The sequence below is a fragment of the Rhinolophus sinicus genome, linkage group LG06 (assembly GCF_036562045.2).
Source record: "Rhinolophus sinicus isolate RSC01 linkage group LG06, ASM3656204v1, whole genome shotgun sequence".
Taxonomy (NCBI): Eukaryota; Metazoa; Chordata; class Mammalia; order Chiroptera; family Rhinolophidae; genus Rhinolophus; species Rhinolophus sinicus.
In genome coordinates this window covers 42,213,008-42,228,453 of record NC_133756.1, presented here as the reverse complement: position 1 = coordinate 42,228,453, position 15,446 = coordinate 42,213,008, and the positions used below count along the sequence as shown (strand labels likewise).

The 15,446-nt window shown below is 37.9% G+C and overlaps 1 protein-coding gene across 2 annotated transcripts in view; it reads left to right on the top strand.

Annotated features, from left to right (window-relative positions):
- The first annotated feature begins 5,804 nt into the window (after window positions 1–5,804).
- USP33 (ubiquitin specific peptidase 33) overlaps window positions 5,805–15,446 on the top strand; it is a 46,179-nt gene continuing 36,537 nt past the window's right edge. For both annotated transcript variants that reach the window (XM_019743351.2, XM_019743350.2), the window contains exon 1: window positions 5,805–6,028. In XM_019743351.2, the coding sequence (XP_019598910.1) occupies window positions 5,990–6,028 (39 nt within the window). In that variant the 5' untranslated portion in view covers window positions 5,805–5,989. The remainder of the gene's footprint in view (window positions 6,029–15,446) is intronic.

Here is a 15,446-nt window from a genome sequence, read left to right as displayed (position 1 = left end):
GGTTCTGCAATAATCTGCCTTTAATCTATGCCAGTCATTGCTATCCAACTAATATATAAACCTTACATTGCTTCCTTTCTCAAAGTTCTTCTTGGATCTCTAGAGGGAAAAGTTTACTTAGCAGACAAGATCACTCATAATCTTTCTTTTCTGTCTAGTCTGCCCCTGACCCCCTGCCTTCAAATCTCTGGTCTAGTAGTATTGACCACTAATATGTTCCTAAATTTGGCATATTGTCCGTTGCTGATGTGCCTGTGACTATGCTGTTCCATTTGCCAAAAAAATCCTTCCTGTTCTGGCTTATCAGAAGTCTTTTTACTCAGACTTTAAACCAGTGTCAGCTTTTTTTATGATATTGGTTGACTTGGCATCCTATTTTCTCTCTTGGAAACTTCCATTCCATCCATCCACATAATTGTCATTGGAGTGCCTTTCTTTAATGACTCTGACCCTCTGGAAAGGCACTTAATCCAGGTGAAGAAAAATAATGCATTGTTGTTGTTGTTTTTAACTAGGAACTCTGTTCTTGGAGAAAGCTGTAAGATGGCAATTTCGGGAAATGAATGATGATGAGATCATGAGCGAGTCCTGTAATGTTTGAGTCCCTGGTTCTAGTTATCCTTCCTTGGAGTCCATGAGCCAAGAAATCCCCTTTTTTGCCTAAGCATCTCTCAGCTGGTACTGCCACAGCTCTCTGACGTGCTTCAGTGATGGGCTTACAGGTATGCTTAGATAGTGATCCCTGTAGAAAACTTCTAATTGTAAGCATTCTTGTCTGTTAATCTCAGTGTATTATCATTTTCTGAATGATCTGATCTGATAATCTGAAAAAAAAATTTTTTTTTGAGAAGCACCAGCCTAAGCTAGAGTAGTGACTATTAACTGAGGGTGATTTTGCTCCCAGTGGGACATTTACTAATGTATGGAGACATTTTTGTTTGTCACCACTGGGAGGAGGTGCTACTGGTACCTAGTGGATAAAGGCTACGGATGCTGCTAAACATCCTATAAAGCACAGGAACCATACCTCACAACAAAGAATTATTTGGTCCAACACGTCTGTGGTGTCATTTTGGGAAACCCTGAGCTAGAATAACCTAAAACCTTATCCTAAGGGTGAACAGATCACAAATAAGATTTTTGGAAGAGGTCCCAAAAGTCAGTGCCAAATACCTACACATCCAAATCAAAGGGGAGCAGTAGATGCTCCCCTTTCATCTCAAGCCAAGTCTGAAGGGCTTTAAAAGGACCATTTGGAAAAGATGACATATGTCTCCTGGCCTCTTGGAGAGACAAGACTTGGTAACTCATTCACATTTGAAAAGTCCTAAGTCAAGAGGCTAAGGCTGCCTACAAGCAGAAGATGCACTTAGGGCTGACTGGAAACACTTCTGTGCAAGATACACATGGTTTTTGTAGACCAACTGAGGACCCCATGTAAGAGAGCTGGACTTGTCATCCTGGAGCAGACTGTCCATCAGGACTGCCTGTATGGGTGATATGATCCCAAGCTAGGGATGGACCCTGGAAACCAGAGCACTGAGGTATATGTCATAAGATACACCAGAAGATACATTGCTGAGCCAAGAGACTGTAGGTAAGGGTTCCCACTGATGTATTGACAAAGGCACTCCGTGAGATAGAGGGTCAGTTCAAACCTCAGCTACACCTAGAGGCATTGACATTAGGCTAAAACTATTCCAGTCAAGAAAAATTCTTTCTGTCCCTGTTTTCTCCAACTGTGGAGGAGTCCAAAATGATAAGCCAGCAAGGGAGAAGGTAGAAAAAGCCAGGGGTGAGGAATGGTGGGGAGGAGTGGGGCGGGAATAGCAGAGAATTTTTTAACTCCATGAGTCTGGGATTTTTGACATTGTACTAGACAGGGTTTTTAATACCAGGGTAAAAAAGCCACGTGTTTATTGCTAGAAAATGACGATGGACTTTTTAATCACTTGAGAATGACTGGCAAAGCTAAAGGCTATGTATGAGTAAGATTTTGTCCTAGGAGTAGAGAGGGATCCTCAGAGATTTTCAGAGACCATAATGAGAAGAATAAAATTGTTTTCTTCTTGTCCCTTACAAATTCCACTTTCTTCATCAAATTAGGAACAGCAGTTTAATTGGGTTTCTGTCACTTACAACCCAAAACATTATAAAGCCTATTTTAAATCAGGGTTTCTCATCAGTGTCACTAAAGACATTTTGGACTCCCCTGATGCGTTAATGCAAAGGAATGTAACTAAATCTTTCTTCCTCCAGCCCTCCTCAGGGATATTGCTAAATATTCACCGTGGTGCAAATATTCACCACTCCTATTTGAGAAACAACAAGTACTTGAGTTCTTTAATGCTGGACTCTGAGAATATTGTGAATAAGACAGAATTGCTAACTGCTCTCACTGAACTTACAGTTCAGAGGAGATAGGCAGAAAATTAAGTACACAAAAAAAATCTTAAAATAATTATAATTTATAATACCCTCTGTGAAGGAAACAAAAATGAGAATGGGGTGAAGAATGCTACATTAGGGACTATCTAGGTAGGGGTTAGCTAGGTGAATGAGAGGTAGGAGTTTGAGGTACCTGGTAAAAGTCTATCTGACTGAGGGAACAACATTTGCAGAGGATTATTAGTCATTCTCAGGTACATGCTCATCAAAATGCATGTTTTGTGCATTGCTATTTTTACTTGCCATTACTCATTTGCAAAAACAAGAAAGTATTTGTTTTGATATGACCATTCATATTTGTCTTCCTTCCTATCCTACCATACTTCTTTTTTCCTCCTCCTTTTCTTCCTCTCTTCATCCCCCTTCCCCGCCCCTGCCCCCTCTCATGCTCCATTAGGAGAGCCTTTAGTACTTGGCCTGATGCTCAATTCCTGGGCTTACAATTCACATCGTATTTAATGCAAATGGCCTCTGTAGAGTTCTATTCCAGAATTAGTGTGATTCAGCTGAGTGTCTGTCTATACCACGGAATGTACAGAGGGTGCCAAAAAAATGTATACACATTTTTAAGAAAGGAAAACTGTATTAAAATTGTAATATTCAATATATACCGATAACGAAAGTTGAATACAAGTCACGTTTGACTTTTGCAATTACAAGAGGTGCTCAAAGTGGTTACCCTTAGTGTCCAGACACTTCTGATTATGGCAAACTACTGCTTGAGCAACGTTGACCGAAGTGTCCACTTGTATACATTTTTTTGGCACCCCCCTCCCCCCCCCTATAATCTCTCCTCTCTGAGAGGGGAGTTGATAGATCGATTTCCCAATGATAATATCCTTCCTTATAGCCTATCTAGATATTATAATATTTGAAGAAAAATAAGGGATTAAGAATTCTGGATTAAGGGAAAAAGGGATAAATGCAAACACCCTAGGGTGGGTAGGGAGGGTGGGAATCCATGGAAGTGAAAAGTGGGAGATATATTGCATTGTCAGAGTGCATTTGCTTTGTGAGGACTGGTCCACAGCATGGACTTGACCTGGTGTGTACATGAGATGCACTTGCTTGCTTGCTTTCATCTAGGCATGAGCTACACCTGTCTTGAGCAGTGGCATTGTTTGTCTTCCCAGTGTCCTAGAACCTCTGAAGGAAAGATAAGCCAAAAAAGACCTTGGTTACCAAGCAGATTGGTGGGGGCACTTTGAGGTTGAACTAAATTTGTTCGAACACTTAATAACAGAACACGTTTGATATATTTTCAACGCAGGAATTTTTGAAGCAATGACTTTTGCCTTTTTGTCTATTTGATTGTACTATTGATTTGTGGACATATATGTATATGTAAAAATTTTATGAATTATACATATTATAAATGTCTTTTCTTAATTTCTGGCTTGACTTTTCATCTCTTAATGGTATCTTTTGATGCAAAGATGAGTTTTTATAGGTGGCACATAATTTTTGGCAGCAAAATTGCTTAATCAGTTTCAACTCCCCTTTTTCAAACTTTTTCAAAATGCTTTCCCCCCCCGTCCCCCCCCCCCTCCCCCCCCCCCCCGCCACTCCGGTTCAAGCTGTTGTTCCTCAGTCTACTTGTGTAGGACACAGATCCCTGGCCCATGCTGGTATTATGAGCCTTGCACTCCCCTCAGCTGAGGCAGCTGGCTGTCGGTGGGCAGCTCACAGCAGCTCACGGCAGCTCTCGCTGGCTGCGCTGGCCCGCTGACCGCTCACGGCAGCACACAGCAGCAGCCAGCAGCACTCAGCAACTCATGCCAACCTCCAGCTGCTTACTGCAGCCTAGCTCCAGAGAGAGCTGTTGTTCATGATCTTAGCTGTAGAGGGCGCAGCTCACTGGCCCATGTGAGAATTGAACCACTGACACCGGTGTTAGGAGCATAGCACTCCAACCACCTGAGCCACTGGACTGGCCCCTCAAAATGCTATCTTCATTGCATAGGTTTCTTTAAAAAAACAGTTACCACATAACTCATTCTTAAAACTTCACTTTTTACTTTGATGGCAAAGGTTAAATGTATATAGTAAAAAAATTTCGTAGTTAGCATATTGCTGAGAGCCACTTGTTACCATAGAAAAATTTAAAACACTTGACTTTTTTCAAATAAACCTATAAAACTCTTTAAATCAGACAGTACTTTGCCAAGACATCAGAGAACGAATGATTTTCATGATCATTCTCATCTCTTTACACCGGAGTATAAAATTTTAAAAATTTAGATATTTCATTTTTTTTAAATAAAAATTAACCACATTGCTAACATCCTGTGACATGAAAGCAACAATATTTTGAAATATTCTGAAAACAAAGAGAAAGTGGTAGTACCATATGCACCCTCTAAATTGTGAAATTTCTATTCTTGCTCAGTGAACCCAGGCTAGGTAACCATTTGTGGTGCAAACTGAGGTCTTGGTGTCATTCCGCACTTGGAATGTTGGCAAAGGTTCATTTCTTCCATTTTTACCACAAAAATAGAATTAGAAGCTCCCATATTTTCTACTTGTTTCTTTCTTCTTCATTTTTTAAATTGCCTTTATGGATGAGGAATTGGTCATCACAATTTTTATCAAATACAGGAGGCTTAAAAGTACCAATCAATACATGTTTTTAGTAAACAAAGGAACCTACTTGTTTCTGATGGAGATTGAGCATCTTGTACAACTCGGCTACATGTTCACATGTTGGAGACCAAAAAGAAGTAATTAGATTGAAACTGGCAATTTTAACAATACTTTTCATTAACTGTTTTTGTTTGCATATAAATCATTTGAATGAATTTTAGCAGTTACATCAACTAGAAGACAGGTCTCTTCCAATGCTCTAGGCACTAAGCAGATACTAAGGTTTCAATAAATATTTGATTTGATCTTCTTGATTTTAGCCTAAGGGAAAATGGGAGAGATAAAGTTCTACTTTACAGATGTGGAAAAGGAAATACAATTACTTTCAGAGAATCTAGGTCCTAAGAAATTGGGAGAAGAAAGAGAGGGAAAAAACACCGTTGGATTGAGTTGTCTAATATTTCTTTGCACAAGGTCAGAAACCTGCGGCTCTTCCGTGGCCACCCTTAATGCAGAATCTGTAGTGCATCGAGTCAAGACCTGCTGGTGGTCGTAGAATGACAGAAGAGGGGGGAGAACACGTGTTAAAGGAAAAGTGCCCAAAGCCTAAGAGTGCTCGGCACGTACGCGGTTCCTGTACCATTAACAAATTTGGAGGTGAGGGCAGGCTTGGTTCTCCTCACCTGGGCCCCGACGCCGCGGCCACGCCCCAAGGGCGGGGCGGGCTCTTCCCACAGCCCCGCCCCTCCCCGTCCTCCCTCGACTCCCGAGACGCCTGCGGCGGCCGTGGAGGCACCGGAAGGAGCCGGGGCTCCTGCGGGAAGTGGCGGGTGCGGGAGGCGGGGACCCGGCGAGCTGCGGTGCTGAGCCGTCTCCTGGCCTCCGGACGCGCCGCTGCCGCTCTCCGAGGCCAGGGAAAGAAAAGAGGAGCTTGTGGAGGTGCGGTCGCAGGCTACTGATGGCCGCGCTGGCGGGGCCCGTGGGGAAGGCCGTGGAGGTGAGCGCGTCGCTGCTGGGAGGGGCACGGGGCCGAAGGGCGCCTCGTTTGCCGCGGGGAGCTGGTCTTGGGTCTCGCTTCCGCGCGCTGGGGGCTGCGGCCTCTGTAGCGGCCGCTTTTTCAGTACGGGACAGTGGTGGGCGCGAAGGCGAGAGGAAGGCCTCGGCTCCTCTCTGCTTTGCGGTGCAGGGGTGATCTGGTGGCCGTCCCAGCAGGGGTCGGCGGAGGACGCGAGTCAGTCGTAGATTTGAGGAAGGGATCCCAGGGGGCGCTCCGTTGGGAAGTGGAAGGCGAGAGGGGTGAAGCGAATCCCCGAGAGGTGTTTGCTCCTTTTTTGGAGGTCTCCCTATTCCGGCTTGCCAGCCCCCTCACGGTGGTCGCAGACGACCGGAAACCCCGCGGCGCCCCGGCTTCTGGGTCCTGGTTTCGCTTTGCGGCGCAGTTGGGGTGGTGGGACTTATTCGTGCAGCCTCAAGGCCCCGTTATTTATTGTTGTGAACGGGGAAACCTAGGTGTTATCGTCCCTGGAATTTTTCTTCGACCAGTGTTTGATCCATACTGTTTTAGACGTTACTCCTTACGGTCTGTCCATCTGCAGCTTTTGTTTGGATGAAATTTTCATATGAGTTTTGTGCCACAGACCTTTACTCTTACATATTTACTAACTACAGAACACTCTTCACTTGAATACTTACAGGATACAAACTGAGCTATTGGATGAAATTCTTGTAGGTGTTTTGCATTCAAGTATATTTCAGGTTTTCATTCTCATATAATCAGTATTACACTGGAAAATTAGGCCAGAGGGGGAAATTCTGGCAGAGGCATAGGCTCTAAACTGAGGATGAATTTTAAACCAAGGATCTCTAGACTTCTTGTTTAATAGAGCTATAGAACTTTTTGGTTTAATCATTATTTTCCTTTAAGAAAACGTGTTTCCAAAAATAATGAAGTTGTCCTGGTTACATTTCTGGTTGAGACAATTGTATTATCTGGAAAGTTCTGACCAAATCAGATAATAGGCTATTGGCTTTGAACCTATACAAACAAATACTGATGGTGAACCTGAACAACACAAATATTGTTAGTGAATTCATACTATTATACATATTGGGGAAAAACTAGGAATCTTATTGAAAGACAATGCTAATTTTAAGAAAAAGTTATTGTAATAGTTACACTATGCTAGGAGCATTATACCATTTTTTTGGCAGGATTGAAAAAAAAAGGGACAGTACAAAAATATTCCAGGAATAAAATATTTGACTTTCTGCTATATGCAAGAGGGATCTTCTACTTAAGATTGCTTCTTAGTTTTGATCTGTTTTATTGCCAGTTTTTACTTTTTTGTCTTTTATGTGAGCTCTTTATAACCTATTAGTAAGTAAATAACGTAACAGTGCAGTTTAATGATAGTATTAGCTTGTAGTGGTTTTTTTTAAATTTTGAAGTTCTGAGTTAAGGAGATTATTCTTACATTTATATATTGCTCTTAGAATTTTTATTGACCTTTCACATACACAATCTTAACTGATCCTCATGCCAATCCTCTGTGTTAGGAATGCCAAGAAATAAAATCTTTTCCCATGACGGATGCACTTTGAGATTGTGTAAGGATCAGAATATCCTTAAAGCCTGAAATAATCTTGCTGACGTAACCTTTGATATAAATTGGAATTCAGATAGGTATTGGAGCATTGTGAACTGTATTGACCTATGACAGATTGTAGACTCTTTTCAAGAAAATGAAGTACATAAATGGTGAAAGATTTTTGGTGAGAAATGTGAAATGTAGTCATTCCTAAAAAAGAAAGGACTAAGTAACAGCTTTCTTTAGTGTAGTTTTTAAAGTTTGTTAAGTCTGCATGTGATTGCAGGATCATTTTGATAAATAGGATAGTTCCAGAGAGTCTAAGATGAGTACAGTGGTTTAATTGTCTTTTAAAAGGACCATGAATTTTTGTACAATGTAGTATATAAAGAGAACTAATATTTAAGAAACAATGCATATATCAAAGTAAATGTCCCTTTAAAAAGTTACTTTAGGAAGCTAAGTAGGTAAGTATCTGTGAGTCTACCAGCAAAAGCCCTTTGGAAAATAAAAAGAATGAAACATGGTTTCTGCCGTCAAAGAACTTATAGTCAAGCTTGTAGGCAAGTAGAGTAGTTTTTTTTTTTTTTTTTTAAACACTACAGTAAGTGCCTTATGAATATTATAATCAAGAATTTAGGTGAGAGAGAGACATTACTTTTGATTGGGTCTTGGTAGAGATGATATTTGAGATGAGTGAGCTTTGAAAGGTTTTCAACATGCAGATATTGTAGGACATTTCTAAAATGAACGGATTGTTGGGTTCCTGGAAAGTTACAAGTTATACCTGAGAAAGGATTAGTAGAACACTTTGGTAATGTTATGGTTTGTGTAAGTTAGTAATAGGAGATGAAAAAGACAAATTATGAAAAACTTCATTGAAGGTGTTGATCAGAAGAGATATATGACCCACATGAATGCAGAATGAGCTGCAGGGTGTTGAAGAGTGTTGATAAGTTGGGTGTAGATAACCAACCAGTCATTTAAAAGATAAAGTAAGGTGGAGATTAGTGTTGTCACCTCCACTAAATTTATAGTGTCTGGCCCATGCTTGATTGTAAGCCTTTGTTAAATTACCTCTCTATTCCCAGGGTCTAGCACAGTCCTAAAATATGGTAGGTAATATAGTGAAAATATAGAAAAACATGGCACTGAATGTGACAAAATGAGACCATTTTCTATAGTTTTTAATGTTTTATGAAATCCCAAAAGAGGAATTTCTAATATTTTTATAGTAGAGGCATTATTTAGATGAATAAATTTTTATTTCTTTTGTACCAATATTCTGGTAAACAAAAAATATTGACAAATGTTCTTAGAGTGGTTCTCATTTGAATATGGTGGTTGCATTTGTTTTCCTATGTTCCTACGTGGTCCAACATGAGTGTTTTTAATGATTGTCCCATAACACTGAAGTCCTGTTATGTAATCACTGCTTCATCTTGCTCAAAAGTGATTTAGGGTGAAAATTATCATCAGTTGGTTTGAGCTTCTATTACAATTCTATCATATTCATTTATTCTTGTTCTCCCTCTCTCTTCCTCCCTCTCTGTCTTCTCTTGTTCCCCCCCCTTCCCTTCTTCCTCTAGTGTTTGTCCAATGATTTCAACTAAATAAGGCTACAGTTGACTACTTTGCTATTACTAGACATTTTTTTCTTTAATAGAAATGCTAATTAATGTTCACAAATCTCAAAGGAGTTTATTTAGAGTGAGGGTTGCCAGATTGGAGTTATTATTTTGTGGTTTGTGTGTTAGTAATAGGAGATGAAAAAGACAAGTTATGAAAGACTTCATTGAAGGTGTTTGATCAGAAGAGGTGTGTGACCCACATGAATGCAGAATGAGCTGCAGGGTATTGGAGAGTGGCAGTGTTAAGATTCTAGGACAGATAAATTGGCAGCAGAGAAATCAGGAGATTAGACAGTTCTCTTAATAGATTTAATAAGGTTCTCTCGTTAATTAAACTGTTAAGGGTCAAAGAGACATGTTTCTAGGAAGAGGAAAGTTAGAAAATTAGTACTAAATTTCTGTGTTACGGTTTAAATGAAAATTAAGAATGGTTTGGGGAGGATTTATAGAACTATAAAAGATCTGTGTAAAGATTTGAAGGATTTTGTGTTTACCAGAATATTTGTTTAAAGAACAAGAGACACGATGCTTACCAGCATATTTCATAGGTTAAAAGTCCTCATGAACACTTACTATAGATTGATTAAAAATGAAATAAACTTTTCTGTTTGTTATTGTGCTCTTTTCACTGATACCTCCATTCATAAATTTTTTTGACTTGCTATTTTGGGTAGCAATTTTCTTCCATGGTGAATATGGAAAAATTAGCCATAAGCTTATTATAGTATTGCATATTTTCAATTAAAGTAATTCTAAAGCCCAATATTTGAAACAGTACACTTGGACAGTCAGGTTAGTTGTAGCGGTGGAACAGTAATGGTTGAAAATACTGATAGACAAATCAAATTTAATCAGAGAATCTTAGAATTGACTTTTTAGTGAAAAATGCTGTCCTTTGAAACACCTCCCCTGACAATTGGTCCCATCCAATCTCTGTAAGAGTGATGGGGAACATTCAATTATTTCCCAAGGTTTGAGCTTCCATTTCTGTGTAGCTCTTAATGGTTGAAAAATTTCACCATTAATTGGATTTGCTATTTCTAATTTTTTCAAGATACATTAAAAAAAGAAAGGATCCCTCTTAACTTTGGTCATTATATCCAACTAACTGGAACACATATACCATGTTTCCCCGAAAATAAGATCTTGCCGGACAATCAGCTCTAATGCATCTTTTGGAGCAAAAATTAGTATAAGACCCGGTCTTATTTTACTATAATATAAGAGCGGGTCTCATATAACATAAAATGTAATATACTATATAATACCAGGTCTTATATTAATTTTTGCTCCAAAAGACGCATTAGGGCTTATGTTCAGGGGAGGTCATCCTGAACAATCTGCTAGGGCTTATTTTCCGATTAGGTCTTATTTTTGAGGAAACATGGTAGTTAACATTTATATATTATATTATGTATATAATCCCTCCTAAACTCCATGAGATAGGTATTTGTAATTATCTGTTTTATAGATGGAATTGTGACTCAGAGAAGTAACTTAAACATGTTTACAAGGACATAGTGGAGCTTGGATTTGAATCCAAGTAGCTTTGCTCTAGAAACTTTACTCTTAGCCACAGTGTTGTTTTCTGCAGCTTTCAAATTATTTATTTTAAGGCCTTCTATGGAAGACATTCTTATTCTTTAACTTTTAGTATTCTTCATAAATAAGATATTTCAGATAATAATTTACTTAGTTTTTAAGTACAGTAAGACTGGCTACTTTTTTTATTCCGAAACATGTCATTCTATTGAAAAATTGACTATGAATTGCACTGTTGTTATATGTCTCCTAGTGTCTAGAATCTGAATACCTGAAACCCTTTTTTTGACCTCACTTCAGACAATAGATTCTTTGAACCCTGATATAGACTATTACATCCATCCTTGTTAATTTTAGCTCATTTTTCTAGTTTACTTTTTCTTTAAAAACTAATTTTTTATAATTTTGTAATTAGATTTCACTAGCCTGCCTTCTGTAGAAAAATCCAGAGTTTTCTTAAAAATTTTGAGCAGTTCCGCTACTTTTAAGTACAGGCCTCCTTCTGAATTCATATAAATCTTCTGTATAACTATCAAATTAGCTACCATTTCTCCTGACATAATTTTTTTCTCGCAGTTGCTTGAATCTGACTCTATAAATAGCTTTACTTTTTGGAATAGATTGGACAATGGAATGCAGGCAGTTTCTCAATATTAACGGTTCTCATTAGGTTACCAACTTTATGTTGATGTATAACAAATATTAGTAACACAGGTTTCTATGCTTTTCCAATATTAGAATTTGAACATCTGCTCTTATTAGGATGGCAGGGTTAGAGTTTTGAGTCTTAAACTTGGAGATTGTACTGCTAAGATACCCCCACCCCTGCCAAAGTAATACCTTCAGAAGCAATTTTGAATCTACAGCTGGGCAGTTGAGCCCCCCAAAGGGTAGATAGAGGGAAAAGTTGCCAGATGAAAGATTGCAAAGGGAAGGACAAATTGAGGTCAGATTATGGAAAGCCTTCATTTCCATTCAAAGTTTGAATTTTCTTGTGTTCCCTAGTAATTCTCAACCTGTGAGCCACAAGCTTCTAGAGGAGTCTCAGAGTTTTGTGGAATCTGCACTGGAGACTAAACAAATAGCATTTTTATATACAATGATTATTTTCACTGCCTTCATGCAGACTGTCTTTTCTAATGTCCGGTACCTCTCTCCCTGGAATAAACTATCAAACCAGAATGAAAGCATGCATGCCTTCTTCCTTTTGGTGTGCAGTTTGAGAAGAAATTGAAGTAGCTAAGAACTGTGTTGTTTTACCTTCCTATATCTGAATACCCTACTCTCAATAAATCTTTATCAAAAGAAGGAATAAAAGAATGATTTTGTTACTATAGTGAATTAACTGAGTAAAACTAGGTAACTAGAATATTAAGGGCTTTCTGTTATGATAGTGTTGCATGTAATTGTAAGGAATGCTGAATAGCTGCTGTATTAAATTGTTAGCTTTTGTTTACATGCACAGATTCTCATTAAAGTGTTTAGATACCAGGAAATTAATAGGAGAACAAAGCAAACTTATTTTAATCTTTCCCTAAGTCCCAATTTCTTTGCTCTGAGGCAACATTCAGAGTATATAACCTCCAAGACTATATTTTATGCTTTTACAATGAGTGTGTATATCCAGGTACAAGGTGCTGTTATTATGCATGTTTTACATTTTTACTTCATTAGTATCATACAGTATATGTCATTCTGCATCTCTTTGCCCATTCAACATTGTATCCTTTAGATCTATTCATGTTGATAAATGATCCATCCAGTTCATACTGTTAAATTCTTGTGTAGTATTCGGTTATGAATATACCATTTATATATCCATTCTTCTCATGATGATTTAAAACATTTTAAAATCAAAAGTGAGATTACAGACTATCAAGAAAACAATGAGAAGGAGAACATTTCCATTTTGTTGGCTAATATTGGTATTTAGAGGAAAATGTATAGATTAAATACTTTTATTACTAAGTAAATAAGAGAATTCAGTACTCATGATTAGGGACTAAGAATATAAAACCAAATCCAAGTAGGACATGGAGATTAAAGATTAAACTGTAATTAATGGAATTGGAAACAAAACAGAAATAGCGGAAAGGATAAATCCCAAAGCTGATTCTTTGCTAAGACCAATGAGTTAGATAAACCTCTTGAAGAAAGGAAAAAAATTGGAGTAAAAATATACAAGATTAGGAATGAGAAAGGAAACATCACAGAACTCAGATACAGGAGAGATTAATGGAATTTTATGCAAATCTTCTTGAGACTATTACATACAATGCTATGATGCCAAAGTTGAAAATCAAGAGGAAATGGATGGGGCGGATGGGTGGCTCAGTTGGTTAGAGCGCAAGCTCTGGGCAACTGGGCTGCTGGTTTGATTCCCACATGGGCCAGCGAGCTGCACCCTCCGCAACTAGAATGAAGTCTGAGCTGCCGCTCAGCTCTGGGGTGGCCAGATGGCTCAGTTGGTTGGAGCGTGGGCTCTCAATCACAAGGTTGCCGGTTCGAAGGGATGGTGGGTGGGCTGCGCCCCCTGCAACTAATAACGCAACTGGACCTAGAGCTTAGCTGCGCCCTCCACAACTAAGATTGAAAGGACAACTTGACTTGGAAAAAGTCCTGGAAGTACACACTGTTCCCCAATAAAGTCCTGTTCCTCTTCCCCAATAAAATCTTAAAAATAAAAACAAAAATAGAAAACAAAGAGGAAATGGATGATTTTGTAGCAAAATTTAAATTGGTAACATTGACCCAGTTAGTGAAAAACTTGAACTAATTCCCACTGAAGGTTCAAAAGGTGATTGAAAGAGGCAGCTGAGTTTCATTTAATTTATAAAGACTATATCATAGTAAGGAGAAAAACCCAATTCTATGGTTTAAAAGATACAAAGCTACTCAGTGCATGCTGTCAAGCACACATACTTTTATCCTTGATAAAAATGCTACCAAAAAGGGCCAATCTCACTTATGTCTAGAAATGCAAAATTTCTAAATACAGGATTAGGTAATAGCATCTAGGTAGCAACAGACTAATAGTACATTTGACTCAATATTACACCAATGCAAGGATCGTTAGTATCAAATCTGTTAATATAATGTATTATATCAACAAACAAAGCAAGAAGTATAGTAAGCGATCAGTAGCTGTTGAGAAGGCATTTGATAAATTTATCAAGACCATTTCTAATAAAAAACCTAAGTAAATTCAGAATAGAAGGAAGTTATAGCAAATGTTTTAAATGGTACAACTATTAAAATAAAGACCCTAACGTGGATGTTCACGATCACTTTTGTGTTCAGGATTGCTTAGAGGTCCCAGTAAATGCATTAAAATAATAAAATTAAATCATTGTTATTAATATGGAAAATAAGAGGTAAAACCATCATGTTTTCCAAATATATTCAGAATAGCCAAGGAGACTGTGAAAAGGAATACTGAAGGAAGTATATCTTACAGTTATCAAGATATGCTATATAGCCTCTGTAATCAGATGAATATGGTATTGGCATAGACAGACTAGTAGAGCAAAATAGAGAATCTAGAATTATATTAATTGCAAATTTAATAAAAGGTAAAGATAGTATTACAATTCAGTGGAAATGGGTTGATTATGTAATAAGTGCTTCTGGTACAAGTGTCTGGCCCATCTGGAAGAAAATAAAATTGTGTTTTTGTCTTAAGATAAACTCCAGATAGATTAAAGCCTTATAAAAAAAAAAATTTTAAGGTTATTCTCCATCTTTAGTTATATGAAAGATTAGAAACTCAGAAGCTATTATAAAGTAAGAGATGTGTTTGGTTTTATAAAAATTAAAACCTTTAATGATATAGGATACTATAAAAAAGTTAATAACAATATTGGCATTTAAAAAGACATATATAGACTAGTAGAATAGCTTAGAGAGGCTAGAAATAACCCTCACATATGTCGTCAAATGTCTTTTGACAAGAGTGCCAAGACCTTTCAATGAGGGAAGAAATAGTCTTCAACAGAGCATTTTGGGCAAACTGTATATCCACATGCAAAGAATGTGAAGTTGGACCTTACTTTATACACCACATACAAAAATTGACTCAAATAGATTAAAGGCCCAAACATAATAACTAAAACTCTTAGAAGAAAACATAGGGGAAACTCTGTGACATCGGATTTAGTAGCGATTTCGTAGATACGACACCAAAACCTCAGGCAACAAAAGTAAATAGATAAATTGGACTGCATCAAATTAAAAACTTCTCTTCATGAAAGGACGCAATCAACAGAGTGAAAAGGCAACCTATGAAATGGCAGAAATATTTGCAAATTATATGTATGATAGGATTTAAATGTACAGAATATATAAAAGACTGATAGCTCAACAACAAAAAAGCAAACAACCTGATTAAAAAACAGGGCAAGGACTTGAATAGACATTTCCTTAAAGAAGATCTATATCTCAGTGGCTAACAAGCGCATGCAGAGATGCTCATTACTAATCATTAGGGAAAAGATATCAAAACCACAGTGAGATACCACCTTAAACCCATTAGGATGGCTCCTATCAGAAAATAACACTAAAATAAGTGTTGGTGAGGATGTGAAGAAATTGGAACCCTTAAGCACTGAAGTGGGAAGGTAAAATGGTGCAGCCATTATGGCTTGGCAGTATGTAT